At 56.2% G+C, this 18697-nt stretch overlaps 1 protein-coding gene across 2 annotated transcripts; it reads right to left on the minus strand.

Moving 5' to 3' along the window:
• Window positions 1-460: 460 nt before the first annotated feature.
• Window positions 461-18545, minus strand: SEPTIN3 (septin 3). Of its 2 annotated transcripts, none has more exons than XM_037160798.2 (11): window positions 18431-18545; window positions 14394-14585; window positions 11752-11880; window positions 11205-11286; window positions 10007-10144; window positions 8632-8749; window positions 7711-7806; window positions 6049-6145; window positions 4143-4194; window positions 3791-3884; window positions 461-1744 (listed from the first exon to the last, which is right to left on the minus strand). In XM_037160798.2, exons 1-11 carry the CDS (start codon window positions 18438-18440, stop codon window positions 1679-1681), a joined length of 1074 nt encoding a protein of 357 aa, XP_037016693.1. In that variant the 5' UTR covers window positions 18441-18545; the 3' UTR covers window positions 461-1678. The 2 variants fall into 2 exon arrangements, with proteins under 2 accessions (XP_037016693.1, XP_037016692.1); XM_037160797.2 differs by having other exon boundaries at window positions 6049-6148.
• Between the last annotated feature and the right edge of the window lie 152 nt (window positions 18546-18697).

Consider the following 18697-nt stretch of genomic DNA (forward strand, 5'->3'; position numbering starts at 1 on the left):
AAAAAAGACAAGGAACAAGCTAGTGCTTTAAATTTAAATCCTTAACTCTTACAGTATTCATTGTGAAGTAATGAGGCAAGATGGGTTCACTCCTTTGATAGACTTGGATTTTGTGCCTTCTAGAGAAATGAGGGGAAAAGCTAGGAAAATTAGCTGAATGAAAATAGACACTGTTTTCGTTGAAGAAAGCAGGCTATGCAGAGCAGAGCATCCCTCAAGATCAAGTGTAATAACTTCATCACTCATCTTGGATATAGAATCCCAGGTAGTTATGACTGGAGTCCAACCTCATGTCCACTAAAGATGAGCTGACCTCACGAAATGTTTTACCTTTAATTTCCATGGCTACTTCTTACCAAGATGGTCCCTGACTCACCCTCCACACGTGGGTGAGATGGTCATGTCTGTTTGGCCAAGGAGTGAGGGACACAACTGAGACCAGGCCAGGTAGTCGTTTGTTCAAACAGCAATGTTTAGTTGTACAACACATAAAGTCTAGCAACATTTACACAACCAGTTTGAGTGTCATTGGCTTGTTTTCAGTTGGGAAATTAAACCATAATGTCACCAAAAGGCTGGCTGGGACTGATAATATTTAAGAAATGGGTCGTTCTTGCATCCCCTAGGCTTGGGCCTCTTACTCCATCAGGACTTGATTGTAGAGAAATGGCCCACAAGTCACCAGCCTCTGAGCAAGTTGTGTCCAGGTGGAGATGGGGAGGGGTGGGCAGGGGGGGTCTCTAGACAGTGTGTGGGGCAGTGGCAGCCGACATTCGCAAACATTCATGCATCTGATGAGGGCCTTTGCCCTTCACTGGGTATTTTCCACTAGCCTACAGGTGGCCATCTATGGCCAGGCGTATTCATTACTCACATTTACAGGGTGGGGGGGTAGGAATAGTTGGTGTGGGTGGGAAGAGATCCCTCTTATTGCTGAGTAGACAGATGGGTGCTTTTTCCTTCCTAGGGTTCACATCTGGTGGGGGGTTCTGGAGTTTTGTATCTGTGTTCAGTGCTTTTTTTTTTTTTAAAGATTGAAGATAAAGAAGTCAACTCCAGAAATGTCTCTTCAGGAAAACCACTCTTTCTGAGAGGCTGCATTATGGGGAGAGAGGGGGTGCGTCCTCACTCTGGGCCAGCCCAAAGTGGTGATTTTAAAGGAGCGACCCTAGCCCTTGCTTCCCTATACCTGAAGTCACCCATCCTTACATCTAAGCTTTAAGCAATGAGGGAGACACCTTTGTCCCGCATCTGGGCTCACACAGCTGATGTCAATGAATCTGATAAGCAGAACAGTGGCTTTCTTGACCTTTTAAGAAAGCCAAAAGTAGCTCATGCAGATGGACAGGGAGCAGTGCCATTTCCCTTGGAGATGGTCACAGTAGCGGGTATGGGTTTGCAAGGGCAGAAAAAGCTCTCGATGAGTTCTTTCACCCTGCAGGTGGGCTAGGACCAGCTGACACAGACGATGGAGGAGGGCAGTGCTGGCGAGAACTCCATTCCACTGGGAGGAGAGGAGTGTTGGGAGAAATGGAGGAGGCGGCTGTCCTAAAGCAGTTGGCCCCTCCCACCTGCCGAGGGCCCAGATGGGATGTGGAGGTGGGCCCTTAAAGGGTCATGGCCCTGCAGCAATAACAGCTGAGAGGAATGGAGGGAGAAGCAGCGCTCGAAATGGCCTTCATTCAGCAGTGGGGCAGGGGGTGGCTGGCACGGGTGGAAGGACAGAGCCCAGGAGGCCTTCTCCCTGCAGGGGGTTGAGAACGGTTGAGGGTGTGGACACCAGACATATGAAACAGCTTCTCTGGGGAGGCTGAGATCATGATTTAGGGGCAGCAAGCATCACTTTATTCAGCCTCTCCAGCGCCCACCACTCCCACCCCTGGATCTGCCCCGCTAGGCCTCGGGGTCCAGCCCCACGTCTCCACACAGGAGTGCTCACTGTGTAAGCCAGGAATCCCTCTTCTGTTGAAATGTAGCAACCTCTGGAATCTGACCCTCCTCTGGTCCATCCTGACAGTGCCTATGCTGGAATAGCTTTGTGGGCCAGGGAGGATGCGGGTTGGGTTGGTAAGAGCCTCCAAGAAAGATTGAGACCATAGGTTTTGGGGTCATTGGCGATCTCACCCACCTCTTTCACCTGGTGCACTGAGTCTTGGTCTTAAGTCTGTGTGTTTTCCTAGCACCTGAGTGAAAAGGGACTATAAATGCTGCGATTCGCAGAGGACCTGTAAAACACCGAGGGTTGGACCAGGACGGGGGACAGGAGGTTGTATGAGGTCGCTGTAAACTGTGCCCCTTGCTGTTTTTCCTTGCCTAAGGCTATGTTGTTTCCCCAGCCCCAATTTTAGCCACCTCACTGACTAAAGGAGAAAGAGTAACTTGTTTGTAAAACAAATGAGATATACATGTGTTAATAAATACAGGGCTGGAGGGAAAGGCAAGAAAAGGCTAATGTACAACTGTGGGTATCACTGGGAATGTCTACAGATGTCAGGAGGGGGAATGGGAAAAGCAGTGGAGAAAGACAGACAGATGAAAATGCAAGTAGCTTCAGCACAACACGGAGAGAAAACAGAAGGGGGGAAGAAGGAGAGAAGTTTACGAGAAGACAGCAACAGAGAAGCCAGCTTTTAGGAGGAAGAATCCTAGTGAAGAGAAAGGCAAACCACCAAGAAACACAAATATTACACATTATTCTTGATACTTCTTTAGACTCAGTTTTTCTAGAACTTAATGCCTAAAAAGGGTGTCTCCCTTGAGCAACCTGCATGCTTTACCCAGACACTTCTGCCCGGGCTGCCCACGAGCTCCGGGCCAGTCTCAGCGAGGACTGCACAAACACTCCCCCTTCCTCACTACCTGTCTGACTTTTCGTCACCCTAGTTTGTACTGTCCCGTGCTTTTGGCTGTGATTTTATTTTAAGGTGGCCTCAAGTCATTTTCAGAAGTAGACTGGGCATACATTCTAAATATGGAAATGGAGCTAAAGCGGATTAATCTACAAGGGAGTGAAAGAAGGGAGGGAGGGGCAAGATGAAGAACCGAGGGGAGGGGAGGAAGAGGAGAGTGGGAGCAAGGTGAGTGTGGCGTGTGGGAGGCAGCAGGCTGCCACCAGGACCAGCAGTAGCTTCCGCTGTGAATGTGACCGAGACCGAAGGGTGGAGCTCTCGTCTCCACTTCTAGGCAGGGACTAATTCTTCCTGCAGGGGCCCAGCTTGGCCCACTTCTCTGCTGTCCTTGACCTCCCTTTTCCCAGGAAGTCCCGGCCTTACCCCCCACCACCCCGGCTACCAGGGAAGGTTAAGTCTGAACTCCTTGCCCCCTCCTAGGCCTGGCTCTGCAGCCTGTCCTTGGGAGATCCCTGCAGTCCCGGTGTGCGGGCAGGCTCCGAGATAGAGAAGAGTTGCCTGTGGCTCACCTCACTTCTAAATGAAACCTCCCCAGACCTCCTGAGTGAGGCACGTGGCTCTGCTCTGGGACACAAGGAGAGGAGACGGATAATGGAGAGCCATGGAGAAACCAAACTTACAGGGGACTTCCCGGGGAGGGCAGTGACAATTCCTCACCCCTGAACACGCACTCACACACACACACACACATACTCTCTCTCACGTACACGCACGCTGTAGACAAGATGCTCCACAAACACCAGACAGGCCTGTGGGACAGAGTGGGAAGGAGATGGCGGGTGGTGGCGGTATTGGGGGTGTGTGAAGTGGCCGTGTGCGATGGCATAGGGAGAGGGTCGTCACGGGTTACTGTCGTGGCTCTCCTCTGTGTCCGCGCTCACCGGAGGGAGGCCTCCGTTGTCATTGAGCCGCCTGGCCCGGTAGGTCTCGTAGTGGATGTTGTGCGTCACTTCCTTAAGGTCCTGGAGGTGGGTCCTGAGGGACATGGGTGACAAGAGACAGGGACTCGATTAGAGTGGAAGGGGGAAGAGGTGACCCACATCCAAGGTTAACACGTCACTTCCACCGCTGGGCCCAATGGGACCGACTGCAGAGAACCAATGCTCCTTCTTCTGCCTCTTGTGCTTCAGAATGGGGCTGGACCTCGGGCAGAAAGCCCTCGGGAGACCTGGAGACCAAGGAAGTGGATCTGAGCCCGTGGCCTCCTGACCCCGGGGCAGGGGCACATCTCACCTGATGACGAAGTCTCGAAGGAGGGCGAACTCACAGTGGTTGAGGTTTTCCACTGTGAACAAAACAAAACAGGCGGTCATTTCACCGGTGCAGCGGCGCCCGGCAGGTGCGCTCTGCTGTAGTCACAGAGGCATTTCAGGGAGCGCCGCGGGGCAGGCTGCGGAACTCTCCCCGAGGTCTGCCTGCCCTGCACTGCAGTGCACTGGGCTTTATTCACGGAACGTTGAGTAAGCAGCTACAGTGGCACGATACTGTTCTAGACTCTGTGGGGTAAGAGCTGAGGGGGACCATTATATTCCCCACTTTATAGAAGAGGAAGAAAAACACTGTTACAGGGTGTCTAAGAAACTTGCCCAAGCCTAAGGCACAACTCCTATCCTTGAGCATAGGAAGACCCAGATTGGAAGACAGTAACACAGAAAATAACAGTCGAGCCATGTTAAAACAGGGCATGCACTGCCTGATAACTCATTCAACCCAGACCGAGTACCTGCTACAGGGGGACCTCGGTACTGGCCATGAGCTCACGCCGAGCGCCAAAACCGCCGAGCACCAAACGAGCGACAAGTGTCTTGCGGGGAAGCAGCTTGACTCCCACAAGTTACAGCGAGTGCGGACACATTTCTTTTTCTTGTCAAAATGTGATGCGTGCAGGGTTTTTGAGTTCTGAAGCCGACGGGTATCAAGGTATGACTGTGTTTGTAAATCACTTGCCAGGGATTGTGGGAGCGGAGGAGGGTTGACGCGAACCCCAGAATCTCACAATCTAGTGGGTAGGACAGGCATTCTCATAAATAATTCCAACTCAAGGCAGATGATGAAGAAATGCTCTTGAAAAAACCCCAACAAAAAGTCATAGGAAAGCCCTGGCTGGTGCGGCTTCTGTGGATTGGGCACCGGCCTGCAAACCGAAGGGTCGCCAGTTTGATCCCTGGGCGGGGCACAGGCCTGGGTTGCAGGCCGGGTCCCCAGCTGGTGGCGTGTGAGGAGCAACTGACCTTTGTGTCTCTTGCACATTGAGGTTTCTCTCCCTCTCTTTCTCCCTTCTTTCCCATCTCTCTAAAAATAAATAAATAAAACCTTTAAAAAAATTATAGGAAAATGGGAGACAACATGATACAATGGGATGAGTTTGCTTTTGTTTAGTTTTGTTTAAAGATTTTTATTTATTTATTTTTAGAGAGGAGAAGGGAGGGAGAAAGGGAGAGAAACATCGCTGTGTGGTTGCCTCTCTCACGCTTCCTACTGAGGACCTGACCCACAACCCAGGCATGTGCCCTGACTAGGAATCGAACCAGCAACCCTTTGGTTCGCAGGTTGGCACTCAATCCACTGAACCACACCAGCCAGGGCTGAACTTGGTTTTGGAATCAAAAATATCGAAGCTTCACCACTAACAAGACATGTGATTTGGGCAAGACATTCCACCGTCTGAAATTCAAGAGCCGGAGGAGCTGATGTTCCCCGCAGACGGCTGGCACAATGAATGGGATCATTGAAGCGATTCTTTGAACACCTTCAGAATCATTACGACCTCCTCAAGGTCACGTCCATGTGTAATAAAGCAAAAATGGCAACATCTGAAGAACCTTTCAGCAGTCTGTCGGATCGCATCCCCTTTCATGTGCAAACCTTTCCCTGGCGTCCCTCGTCCTTAGTCATCTCTGCACGCCCCGAAGACCTCTCACACGTGAGTCGGTGCCTCCCGGAGAGGCGCTAAATCAGGCTTTTATTGCTTCCTGCCTTGTGAGTCTCGTTTCTCAATCACACTGCCAGCTCCTTCCGGCAGGGTTTGCCCGGCACTCTTTAAATCTTACATCCTGGGACAGTGCCTTGACCTAGACATGCTTAATAAATACGCATAATTAGCCAGCAGCCAGTTCTCCAAAAAGATGCACTGAGTTACCTTCAATGATCCCCCAGGGAGTTTTTCGGCCGAGGACCCGCTTGCCATTCACTTGGTATTCTTTGTCACTTCCCACCACAGCGAAGGGCATGCTCTCCTGCTGACAGACCAGACACACGGGCACGTCATCCTCTACAATCGGGGCCACCAAGGGCAGGCGGGAATGCAGTCCTGGGCCCCCAACCTGGAACTGCACGTTTCTGAAGTTCATTCAGTGGTCCCACTGATGGCAAGGGGAAGGCTCTTGTCTTGTCAAAAGAGCACTGGACTGGGAGTCCCAAGCACTGAATCCAACCCTGCCCGCATGCCTGCCGCCCCGGCCCACCTCAGTAACAGCTTTCCTTCAACAGGAGAATCCTTCATGCCGCTTTTCATGTTTGATTTGACATGGAACTGTGAGCTAGCCGGGATGGACAGACCTCTCTTAAGTGGTACCCGGCCCACTGACAGCCCAAGTAACACGCTCTATACCATCTCCCGCAAAACCTACTAGCGGACAGGTGTGCACAGCCACTGAGCTCACAGAGCCTGAGCCCCTTTCTGACGTGCGAAGACCCCTCTGCTCAACCACGTGGCTTGCGTGTTCCCCACGAGCCAGCTGTTTTTCCCAAATGAATTTGCCCAACATGTGCTTGTCGCCATAGTTGGTAAACTAACCGCTACATAAGCTGAGGACGCATGAGTGGAGAGAGCTGTTTCTCTGAAAATTAAGTTGAATGTTTCAGAAAAGGTGAATTGCTTTCGCATAAAGAGTGAACTTAATCTCAAAGAAGAAGCCTTGTCCATGAAAAGAATGTTTGATGAATGTGATGTGTATGTCTCATTTTGATGTAATAATGTAGTAAAATAATTATTTAAAACATTTGTGATTTGCATGCATCATTTTTTAAATGATTTCTTCCATTAACGACCAACTACCTGTCTCCGCTACATCAGAAACGGGTTCAAGTATTTGACCCCCGTTTGCCGGAGGAGGGGACTCGACCAAAGCAAGTGAGTGATCAGTCCCAGGTCTCGGTGGGCGAGTAGGAAAGCCCAGACCAGGCTGCAGGATTCTGAGGTGGGACCGGATGGCAGAGCTTTAGAATAGAGAGGACGCTTAGCAGCCACACAGGCTCCGTGAAGCCTTAAGACTCCCTGGCGCTCCCCCAGAGCCTGCTGAGGGGGCAGGGCTCTGTGCCCATGTCACTTAGCCAAAGCAGCTCTGTTTTTGCATTTTGCATATCGGAGTTCTATCTGACACCTAATTTCTTTAAAGCATTCTTCAAGGGAAAAATTAAAAACCTACAAGCCACTCAACTGGTCTGACCTCTGCATTTTATAGAGAAGGAAACTGAGGCAGACCTCTGACAGAGCACAGATACCTTGGACCCTAACGTTGCCCTTGCCTGCGTCCTTCCAACCCCACACACCCTCGCTCTGCCGAGAGCTGTGGGAGGAAGAGGCCTTCCTGTGTCTCATCGGCTGTGGGTGCAGGGCTCATAGTGCCGGCTGGGGTTGCTAGTCCTCAGCCTCCCCCAGGTCGCTTCTGGTCTGGGTCGGGCCGGGCGAGGCAGGGAGCATGGAAGGGGAGAAGCAGGTGGAAAGCCAGAGCAGGATGTGATACACATCCCACAGGTACCGAGGGGGGCATCTGTGGCGAGGAGCGCCCCAGGCACCCACCCGGATTTTGTCATTCTCCGTCTTGTCCTCCAAGTCCTCATCAAATTCCTTCTGGGGGTAGAATTCGATGCCATTCACTTCTAGCTCCTTGCGAACCTAGAGGCAAGGAACAGAAAAGCAAGGCAGCCAGGTGTCAGGATAATGGGAGGGGGTGTGTGCACGTGTGTGTGCGCTGCGGACAGAGGATTAAACGCAGCCTTGAGAATCCATAGACATCTCTGGGTCCCGAGGCCCTGAATAAGTGTGAACCCCAATTGTACGATAATAGAGCCCCGCCTGAGACGAGGAAGAGTCTGGGGCAGCAGCTCGCTCCTCCCGGGTCTGTAAGGTTCAGACTCTGACAGCACCACTGAGTACGGATTGCACATGGGCAGTGCTCGTGCCGCTACAGGTCACGTTCCTGTTTGCAGGGAAGAGGGGCGAGTCTGCCCGCCCCAGGCCTCTCTGCCCTCTTTCAAAGCTCAGCTTGAATCTCACCTCCTCCAGGAAGCTGCCCAGGACCTCTTCAGTGGTCTACTTGAAGGCAATAATTATCTTTATACTTCTCTGGCACGCCCCCCTCCCCATCTCCACCTGGGTGCTTGGAGTACAGGAGTTTATAGAGAACGGCAGGAAGGACTAGAGGGCCTTGATGAATTATCTGGTCCTCCAAGCCTCCTAGCAGTGAGGAGTGGTTTCTCATGTTCACAGCGATTTGTGTATTCAGGGACCTCTAGAAGTTTGGAAGGTGGGAAGGATGTATTCTGGAGGCCCCTTTGCCAGTGGCTCCCAGACCCTGCCGGCCCAGTCTCTTCAGTGGCTAAGCGGGAGCTGGGTGGGAAGTGGGGAGAAGTGAATGCAGCACTGGAAGGCAAGAGAGGCCTGGACCAGACAGGGGAAAGGCAGGATGGGGGCAGGAACAGGGGGAGGGAGCCTTCTCACCCTTTGCTTGAATTCGGACTTCTCCTCCAGGGTCATGGTGTCAGCCTTAGCGATGACAGGGATGATGTTCACGACTTTGCTGAGGTGTCTCATGAACTCCAGGTCAAGAGGTCGCAAGCTGGGGCCCAGAGAAGGTGGAGTGTCACAGCCACCCGGCCCTCTGAGCCACTGCCACCACCCCAGGGCCACCCTGGGGACCGGAGGACTGGGCTGGGGAACTGGCTGAGGCCAAGAGGCTGCTCTCTCTCCTGATGAGTACCCCCCATCCCGCCATCTGCAGGACAGGCCCCACCTGTCCGCCCACACACGGTCCTCCGTCTCCCTTCTCCTCAAATCCTGCCCCCCTCTAAGCCCCACTTGGACCACTCCCTCACGAGACTTTTGCTGGGCGGGGACAGCTGTGGACTGTCACCCCACCCATACGTCCTTGTGTCATGGTTACTTGTGGGTGTCTTGTTCTGACAGGCCTCCTCCCAGCCCCCACTTGGTCCTGCAGGGGTCCAACTAGGGGTCCTGCTGCTAGGGGGTCCCCCATCTGAGGGCCCAGCTCCACCCGGGCTCTGGCTGCAGTTTGCAGTCAGGGGACTTATTGAGTCAGGCTGCCTGCTTCCCTGCAGACCTTGAGTCCAAGTTCTAGGGAGCGATAACGCTAATCATTTTACTGAGTTCCTGGGCCCCACCCGCTGAGCACCGGGTTCCTCCCAAGTTTGGGCCCCACCTCGCTTGTGCCGACCTCTCCAGAACAGAGCTCTGGCCTGGCAGCTGGGCTTGGCAGTAAGTTGTGAGACCTCCCCCACAGGAAGGTCATCTGCCTGCACAGTGCTCTCTCCACGCTCTGCCAGTGCGCCCTCAGGCAGCCCCACCCGCTGCGCACAGCCAGACTTCCCAGCATGCCCTGCTTATTGCCAGTCTTCATTTCTCGACACCCTGTGCTGGGCTGGCCACCCTCCAAACACCTACGGCTGGGTCCCACTCCCACCCTAAACACCAGCCCCAACCCCGCAGCCCTGCCCCCTGACATTTAACCCTGCTTGCTGCGCCCACCCCACCCAGACTTGTACAAAGCAGGTGTCTACTGAATAACTAAGAAGCCCTCTGCTCCGGTGCACCAACGTCTGTTTTTGAGAGGGGCACAATCAGGCGGCGGTGCCAGAGCACCAGAGGCAGCACGGCGGCTGAGGCTGGTCAGCTGCACTCTCCTGGCAAGGAAGCCAGACTTCCTTGGGGAAGGTCTGGGGAATCGCAGGGCCGTGGCCATAGTGGGGCCCATCTGGCCCTCCCCAGCAAGTCCGTGTATTGGTAATGGACTACAGAATGGGCACAGATGGTGCGGACCAGAGCCAGGCCCCGCGCAGGGGTTGGGACTGGTACATACGAGTGTCCCGTCGGGGAGATGAAGTAGAGGCAGCAGTGGACACGAGTGTCGGGGATGCGTTTCTTCCTGGCAATGTTCACCTCCTCCTTCAGGAACTTCTCGTACTGCTCGTTGATGTACTTCTCTATGGGCTCCCAGCTGCAGGCGGGAGTGGGGTGGGGGAGGAAGCAGGTGAGTGTCCCAGCAGCACAGAACCGGGGAGCTCTCTGTGGATACGTCCCCTTACAGCCATCTCGTTTCCTACTTCCCCCAGGGCATCTACGGTTCCTGCTGAGCATTCTCCCTCGGCCTCCTCCCAGCCTCCGTGGATGGCTTTCCTTGTTAGCAAAGGCTAGAACTCCTGCAGGCACCTGGCCCTCTGACTGGGCCAAGGGAGCCTGCGGAAGCCACCGCCCTCCAGAGGGCGCTGCACGCCTTCCCCAGCTCCCTTCCTTATTAGCTGGGAGGTCTGGAGAAGGCTCTGCCCCTCTCTGAGACTCAGGGTTCTCGTGAGTAAAATGGCAGAGAGCGCAGGTGACGGGCGGGACGCCCACAGGATCAGAAAGGACACTCAGTCAGAACGATCGAACGACAATTCATTAGCATGACTGTTGTCATCGTCACTATTTTCTCTATCGAGGAGCATGTGTATAACCAGAGAAGAGGACATGCAGTCACTTTTCTAAGACTGTTCTAACTTGTCTCGTTCGGTGGCCCTGCCGGTCACTGGCAGACCCCAGCTCCCTCACAGAGGCACTGTGGTCTCCATTTCTACCTGAAAACCAGCTTCCGGCTGGGACCTTCCACCCACACTCCGGGCGGCCCATCCACCCCCTTCTCTGTCGCTCGCTGACCACAGCTTCGCTCTGTGGATTTGCAGAGGCTCTTGAGCCTCATGGCAGCTCCCCTCCCTCCTGCTTCTCACTCCTTCTCTCTTTGTCCAGGTCAGCCTGGATTCACACCCCAGGTCCCCTTGTTCTGTCTGTCCCGCCCCTGCTGCTACCGCCAGGCCATCCCTCTGCCAAAATCCCCCCTGCACCGTCTCCACCCCCCCCATGCCCAGCCCCCATCTGGACCTCTCCCCTCACCTCCCTACAGCCCCTCCCCCATCCTCAGGAAGGTACTGATCGCTCGGCAGGGACAGCACAGACGGTTCTTGACACGGATGGACCTGCCCCACGTTCAGCACCTCCCCCGCCGTTTTAGGGCACACACGTACCAGTTTTCATTATTGATCTGGTCTCCAAAGCCAGGGGTGTCGATGACAGTCAGCTTCATTTTGACACCACCTTCCTCGATCACTGGGGGTGTGAACAGAAAAGGCAGCAGGGAGGTGACTCCTCCAGGGGACGCCAGGTGCCCTGCTGCCTACCAGCCAGGGAGGCTCAGGCTCCTTCCTTCTTCAGGACCAATTATTGGAAAAGTCAAGTTCAGGGTCTTCCCCACTTCAGCACCTTTGTTCATGCTGCCCCCTGCACCTGGAAGGAACTCCCTACTTCTTGCTGCCTGTCTAAATCCCTCCCAGGCTCTACTGGCCAGCTTAAACCCCATTTCTTTCTTTTTTTTTTTTTCCTAATCCCTCTTCCTCCCGCTTCTGGACTTGCAAGCTAATGAGTTGGCTCCATAGGGTTTAGAGTTTAATTCTATTCTGTACTAACATTGTCTTTCATTTGTTTCATTTCCCAATAGGCCCCATTCCTCCCCTTTTCTGGCAGAGGCAGTGGCCTCTGACCGATGCCCATGGGGTCCCCTGCCCCAGTCCTCACCGTGCCCAATCGCCTTGATCTCCACTGTCTTGGGGATTTTCTCCTCCCGGTTCCAGCTGGAAGCCTTGCGGCTCACTTGGGATTTGAAGAGCGTGTTGACCAGTGTCGACTTGCCCAGCCCACTCTGACCTGAGCAAGACAGGAGGAAGAGAGGGCAGGGAGACCCTATGGCCACACCCAGAACCTGAGATCTCTCCCAGGACCCTACGGAATTCTTGAGCTGGCCACGCCCTTGTTTGACTGCTCACTGGGAGGGGAGGGGCTGAGCAGGGATCGTGGGCAGATGGGGATGGTTTCCTGTGTGATGGAGAGAATGGTAGACCCCGCATCTCTCCTTCCTGGAGCCCCACGGCCATCCAGAAAGGAGACAACCCCTGCATCTGTCTAGTGAAGCAGGTTTTTGTTTTGTGTGTCACTGAAGTCTTCAGCGACAGAATTGCTTTGCCTTCTGGCGCGGCCCGTGTGTGAATGCCTTCTGTCAGCCCTGCGAGTCCGGCAGCAGAGCCAGCTTCCATCCCCGCTGAAGTTGTCCTGGAGACAGTAAGCCCCAGCTAACATAAAAGATGTGTAAGACCAGGACTTGAACCCGAGGAACCCCTTGGCCCATATCCACTCTGCATCCTAGTGCCGTGTAGTGGTCAGCGTGTGACGGAGGAGGATGCCTGGAAGGACCCGGTGACAGAGGCAGAAGGAGCGGGCAGAGCCAGCCCCTCACCTGTGCCTCCTTCACGATGGCGCCCTTCGGGCCAGTTCACACGCGCAGGCCTACAGACCTCGTTCCACGGAGCACACGAAAGGGGGCTCTGCAGCAAAAAGGCATTTGAAACCACTGGTCTGAGCAGTGCTTCTCAAACTTTGACGTACCCCAGAGTCACAGCGAGCCTTGCTGGGCAGCAGCAGCATCTCCCAGATGCCGGTAGGAGATGTGGGATCCCAGCCGCCCCCCAACCCTATCATCCAGAGTCTGCATTGGTAACGGGTCTTCTGGATGGACCACACGGGCAGTAAAGGCCGAGGCGCTGGTCTGGAGCCTTCCTGTGGTGCATCAGGAAAAGGTCCAGTAGCAGGGCCTGTGGTCCTAGAGCCCACGGTGCTGTTTCCCTGGGCGCCTGGGAGTGGCCATGTTTGACCCTGCGGTTTCCTTCCTGAGCAGGTGGAGGGAGGGAAGGGACTGAATGTGACCAGGGATGGTAAATAAGGTGCGTAGCTCTTCCCAACTGATCAGTTGGTAGTGGCCACCGCAACCAATATGTTAAAGAGGCCACATCGGGGCTCAGACTGCACGTGCACCGGGCCCAGCGGCGGTGCCTGCCGCAGTGCTGCTGGGAAGAGAGGTGGCCCGTGTGCCACGTACTTGCTGTTCTCGGTCTGGATGTTTTCTAAGGTCACCTGTTCATTAAGCATTCTTGAGTGTCAAGTGCCATGCTAGGACTGGTGATAGAGTGGTGAGGGAGACTCCATCCTTACCCTCGAGAAAGACCAAAACTTAAACAATTCTAATATGTTGCCATAATGAAACATCACGGGGTATTTTAATAGCATACTGGAGGGAATCCAATCCAGTCTTTTTGGGACCAAGGGGGACTTCCAGGAAGAAGCAGTAACTAAGCTTAAAGCTGAGTGACTTTGAATGACCCATGAGAAGCTGGAAGGGGTTTGTGGCCAGAGGGAACAGCATATGCAAAGGCTCAGAGGGAGGAAAGCGTCTGGCAAGAGCATTCGGGAGAACCGTCCCTTGTGATCAGCTGAACGCTGCCTGGGGGGTGGCGAGAGACGGCGTGGGGGGGAGGCAGAACCAGGCCAGGCCAGCAGTCCAAATCTTTACGCTTAACGGATGGGGGCCTTGCTGAGTTTCTCAGGTTGGAAAGGTTATCTAGACACTGGTAGACAATGGACTAAAGAGACGAAGAGACAGAAACAGGGTCAGTGCCACTCACACTGTGCCCTGGAGCCAGGGTCCATAAACCATCGGTTACTGGCTCTCGAGATAAGCAGTCTGCCCCGGAAAGGAATCCAGCTCTGTCGCCGCTAAGTGCACTGCTCTGTTCGGCTGATGTGTTTTACAGCAGGACTTCCCAATGACTTGCCCTCTGGTCCAGCTCCTTCTCTGGGAGCAGCACCGAGTCAGGTGGCTGTGGCATCCCCGTGAGAGACCCGGCTCGGTCTGGGCAGGGGCAGCAGAGAGGGGGTGGGGGGGAAGCAGGCAGACCAGAGAGAGGTTTGCGGGAAAACCGACGGAACTTGATCGACCGGACCAGGTCATGACGGAAGGAGAAGGATGATGCCCAGGCCCCTGTTTCAGCAACAGAGTGTCCCACTGAGATCGCTCTCTGACCTGGTGACAACACTTAGTGGCCAATCAGTGTCCTAAAGGTTCTTTCTAAGCTTTAAAATACTACAAAATGTCAAAAAAAGATCACCCCACCCGACTCCCCCCACCCAGCTCTCGAAGGTAAGGAGGGACACTGAGGAGCCCCCTGTGCCACACACTAGAAAGCAGGCTGAGCGTGGCTACAGGAAGCCTGCGGACACCGGCTGGGGCCCATCCTAGAGAGGCCAGGGCCGAGGTCGTCCTTGGGAGAGAAATGGAACCCTCAGTGCTGCCTGCCACCCAGGCCTCGGGGACCCCCGGCCTTCCGTACCGACGACCATGATGTTGAAGTCGAACCCGGTCTTCATGGTCTTCTTGCGCATCTGTTCGATGATGGTGTCGATGCCAATGTAGCCCAGCAGGTTGGAGTTGATGCTGACGGGCTTCATGGGCACTGCCGGCTTCGGCCTGGGCTCAGGCACCAGCTCTGACATGGCTGCGTCCGTCCTGTTTTCTGGGAGCCCTGAAAAGCCAAGGTGGGAGGGGTGGGCTGCAGACGTCACAGGGAAGCCACAGCATTAGTCCCTGGGTCCGGAGCTGGGACTGGAAGGGACCCGAGAGGTCAGCTAGCACGGGTCCCTCATTTCACACGTGAAGAGACGGACCCCAGCGGAAAGGACTTGCCTAAGACGACAGAGCAAGTCAGCTGCAGAATCGGGACCAGAGCCAACTCTCCAGCTGCTGAGGCCACTCGCTGCTCCAAAGTACCACGTCTGTGTGGCTAACCTGAGGGTTTCTCCCCCTCGGCGCTGCTGACACTTTGGGCAGAATCGTTACTGTGGGGGGCTGTCCTGCGCACTGTAGAACGTCCAGTGGCACCCCCGGCCTCTACTAAATACCAGGAATAGCCCCCAGCAGTGAGAGCCAAACACTGCTTTAGACAATGCCAAATGTCCCCTGGGGACCACGCGGCCCTCCCTCATGGAGAACCACGGTCTAAGAGATGGGGGGGTTATTCTCACCTGAGCCTGCCCCCAGATAAAGGGCAAAGACCACGCAAGATACTGGACCTAACCTCTACCGTCTGTCACTGACCTCTGTTGCTTTGTCTTTTAAAAGCAAATGGAGCTACTGCCTCTCTGCAGAGAGCATCCCTCCTGTCCCCCAGCCCCAGTGTCCCCTCTGCTCCATGAGCACCACTGCAAAGTAGGGGTGTCTGTGCCCTGAAGAGCCACAGCCGCCCTCCTAGCCAGAGCTCTGAATGCGCTGGAGGAACACGCCTCCCGTTTTGACCAGTGCAGACAGGATGGGCCCCAGGTCAGGGCAGTCCCTTGCCTGAGACGATGCAGCGTGTTGTTGGGAGGGTGGGTGGCAGAGGGGAGGTCAAAACCCTGCGCCAGGCGGCAAATGCGCAGGCCCCCGGGTCTAGCAGGTCACCAACAGGCATCACACAGACATTTAAGAGAGATCTGTATGCGTCCCCATCAGGCCGCTGTCCAGCAGGCTAGGTTTCAGGAGAGCAGCTGCCTTGTCCCATCCATGAAATGGGGCGTGTGGGGTGAAGAGGGAGGAGCCTGGCTCCGCTACGTGCCAGAAGCGTGGACTCGGACAAAGCACCTCCACCCAGGAGCCCACGGCAAGCATTTCGTGAGACATGACGCCGGGAAGCACCCACACTGCACCTCACAGCTCCAGTCCCTCCCGCCCCTTCTGGGGGGGCGGGGTGAAGGGGCGTGTGTGAAAGCACTTGTCGAAGGGAGGTGCCCAGCTGCCAATCACCCTGTGCAGTCACTGGACCACACTTTATCAGGCAGCCCCTCCAGCTGGCCCCGCAGCCTCGAGCTGACGAGCGGGCTGCTGGAAGACGGGATGGGCTGGAAGTGAGAGGATGGGAGAGCCCCCTCCCCCACCCCACCCCCAGCCAGGAGTCTGTTCTCACACCCAACCACCTGGCCCTTCCTCGGGTCCTGGCAAGACTCTGCCTCCCAATGGGAAAATGTTCTTTCCTTGCCACTCCCAGGCACAGCCGAATCTGACACAGCTTTGGGCCTCCCCGGGCCTGGCCGGGCTCCCTCCTGCTTCCCAGGAAGCTGTTGCTGGCCAGGCAGCTGGCAGCGAGATTGGCTCAGCCCGCAGCAGCTGACTGACTCTCAGCCGCCGGCTCCCCCACACTCCCCGCGTGGCTCCCGGCCACTCAGCACACCTGCGCCGGGGCCAGTGCCGGTTTCCCTGCCCAGCTGCACACACGCTGGCCCTTCCCTCTTCCCTTGTGCCTCCACAGCTGAGCCCGTGGGGGCTCCACACCTGGAAAGTGAGTCTTGTCCTTATTTACGGGAGTCTTTCTGAGGATTCTTACAAAGCGGGTGTCCTCGCCGTGGCCGGGCCGCTGCAGGTCCGGTGCATGGGCAGACATCCCCCAGCGAGCACCTACCAACACCCACTGCGCTCACCATGAAGAGCGCTCGCTGGCAAGTCACCCCACACACGTTCCAGTTCCACACCAACTACCACCAGCCTCGAGCACTGCAAACGCAGGGCGGGTTGCTGGGAGGCCTCTGCCCCTCCAGTGCCTGGCTAACTCCCGCTCTTCCTTCACCGAGGGCTCAAGGGCTGCGCCTCAAGAAAGCCTCTACTTGCCCATGTGGGTAGAGGTGCCCTTCTTCTGCGCTGCCTCAGTCTCTGAGTCCCTTGGTGTTCATCTCATTCATTCATTCATTCCGCCATCCCTGACAGGCTACTTCTCACGCATGCTGTCAAATAGGAGCCTACTCCACCCAAACCCTACACGAAATGCCAAGGACACTGTTGGACCCCAGGCAAGGTCATTGGCCCTGAGGGCCTGCTCGGGACAAGTCCACAAAGACCTCCAGGGCACAGGACAAATACTGCTCTGGAATTCCGGAGCTCCACCCTCTGCACCTACAGTCCCCCCACCCCGCCCGTGTCCCGCCTGCCAACCCCAGATGGGGATTGATTCCTGGCTGGGTGGCCCCTGTGAGCCTCACTGTTCTCCTCAGGAAAATGGGGGCAGCACCCGCCTTGATGGGTTGCTGTGAAGGTTACACGGAAGCGAGGACATAAGTCACCCGGCACCGAACATACACTGGTTTCTGCCCTTCTTAGGGCGAGCCGTGTCTCCCCGCACTCTGTGCCCAAAGTGCAGAGCATAACGCGGGCACTCAGCAATGAGTGAATGATGAATGAATGAATGAGTGAGCAAATGTCTCACCGTCAGGCAGATGTTACTTTCCTCCTCCCTCAGAAGCTCCTCGAACAGCCGCTGACCCCCAGCCCGTAAATGGTGCCTGCGTGTAGGCCACAGTCCAGGGGGACGCTCTTGTTTAAAAAGACCTGCTTCCTCCCCACGGCAGGGGCCGAAAGGGGCTGGCTTCCCACGGGTGGGGAAGAGCTCAGGACAGGGCCACAGCAGGACATAGCTCAAATATGCCATCTGGCCTAGATGGTCCTCGAAGCCCCTCCTCGGCTCCCAGGTCTCCCAGGGCCCCCCGCCAGGAGCCACCTGGCCCATCGGTGCCCCAGGGAGAGGCACGCGCGCTCCACCTGACTCAGCTCTGGCTGAGCCCCCCACAGAAACAGCAGCTCCCTCGACAGGCCAAACAAGGGCTCTGGTGCTTTCTTTCACAGGCAATGAATGGCTTTGTCTTTGTCTGGCCCAGGGACCCCACCCTCAGTTGGGAAGGTGGCAGCAGTGGGAGGAGACCTTTCCGGAATGGCACCTGCCTCCTTGGCTTAGTGGGGTGGGGGGCGGGGAGGCTCTTCCCTCCTTCCCGAGCTGAAGAGCTTCCCCGGGCCCCACCCCCACCCGCGGAGGCAATTCCAGTCCACCCGGGCTCCAGAACCCCGCTCTTCGAAATGGAATCACAAAACATATCTTAGTCTTTTCCTATTCTCAAGCGCAAAGGGCCCTGGGACACCCCCTTCCCCCATCCCAGTTCTCTGGAGGCCAGCGAGTTCCCTAGGAGACCACCAGCTGGTGTCTGTCTGCGCGTGGGGGAAGGGGTCTGTCTATGTGTCAGCTCCTGGTGGTAGGTGGCCCTGATACCTGTGCATGGCGTGCATGCGTGTGCGTGTCTCGGCGTGCTCGTGAGGGGCTTTCCGTGTGCATCTGAATCCCTCCTTGCGTGTCCGTGGGTCTCCGTATCTCCCCGCATTCCTGTGGGTGAATTTCTCCGGGCATATATATCTTGGGGTGTGTGCCGCCGTGCGTGCGTGTGTGTGTCTGTGCATATGTCACCGCGCGTGGGCTCCACGGCGCAGCAGCCCTCCCCCTGGTAGCACCTCCAGCCGGGCTTTACGGGGCCGCAGCCTCCTCCTGGCGGGCGCCGGTGGGCCGGCCAGCCGCCCTACCTTTGGACATGAATCCTCCTTTGTCTCCGTTCCTCCCGGGAGATGCTCAGGGCGCGGGGCTGCAAGGCTGAGCGGGGCGCGGGCTCCTCCTGGGCCAAGCGGCCCCCGCAGCCGGGCCTCGCCCCTCCGCGCTCTCCGCCCACCCGCCCGGCCCGCGGCCCGGCCGCGCCGCCCCTGCGCCCCGCGCCGCCGCACCCGCCCGGGACCTCGCCGCTGCTCGCTGGGCGCCGCTCTGCTCCTGCCCGCGCGCACCGATGCCGCCGCCGC

Source organism: Artibeus jamaicensis, unplaced genomic scaffold (assembly GCF_021234435.1).
Source record: "Artibeus jamaicensis isolate MK-2021 breed Jamaican fruit bat unplaced genomic scaffold, CSHL_Jam_final contig_233, whole genome shotgun sequence".
Taxonomy (NCBI): domain Eukaryota; kingdom Metazoa; phylum Chordata; class Mammalia; order Chiroptera; family Phyllostomidae; genus Artibeus; species Artibeus jamaicensis.

Bases quoted from the DNA above. Each gene is read 5' to 3' on its own strand.
- SEPTIN3 (XM_037160797.2), bottom strand. The intron at 11,881-14,393 runs GTACGGAAGGCC...TGTCTTGCTCAG, and splicing joins CTTCAACATCATGGTCGTCG to GTCAGAGTGGGCTGGGCAAG. The intron at 1,745-3,790 runs GTGAGCGCGGAC...AACCCCCTGCAG, and splicing joins ACAACGGAGGCCTCCCTCCG to GGAGAAGGCCTCCTGGGCTC.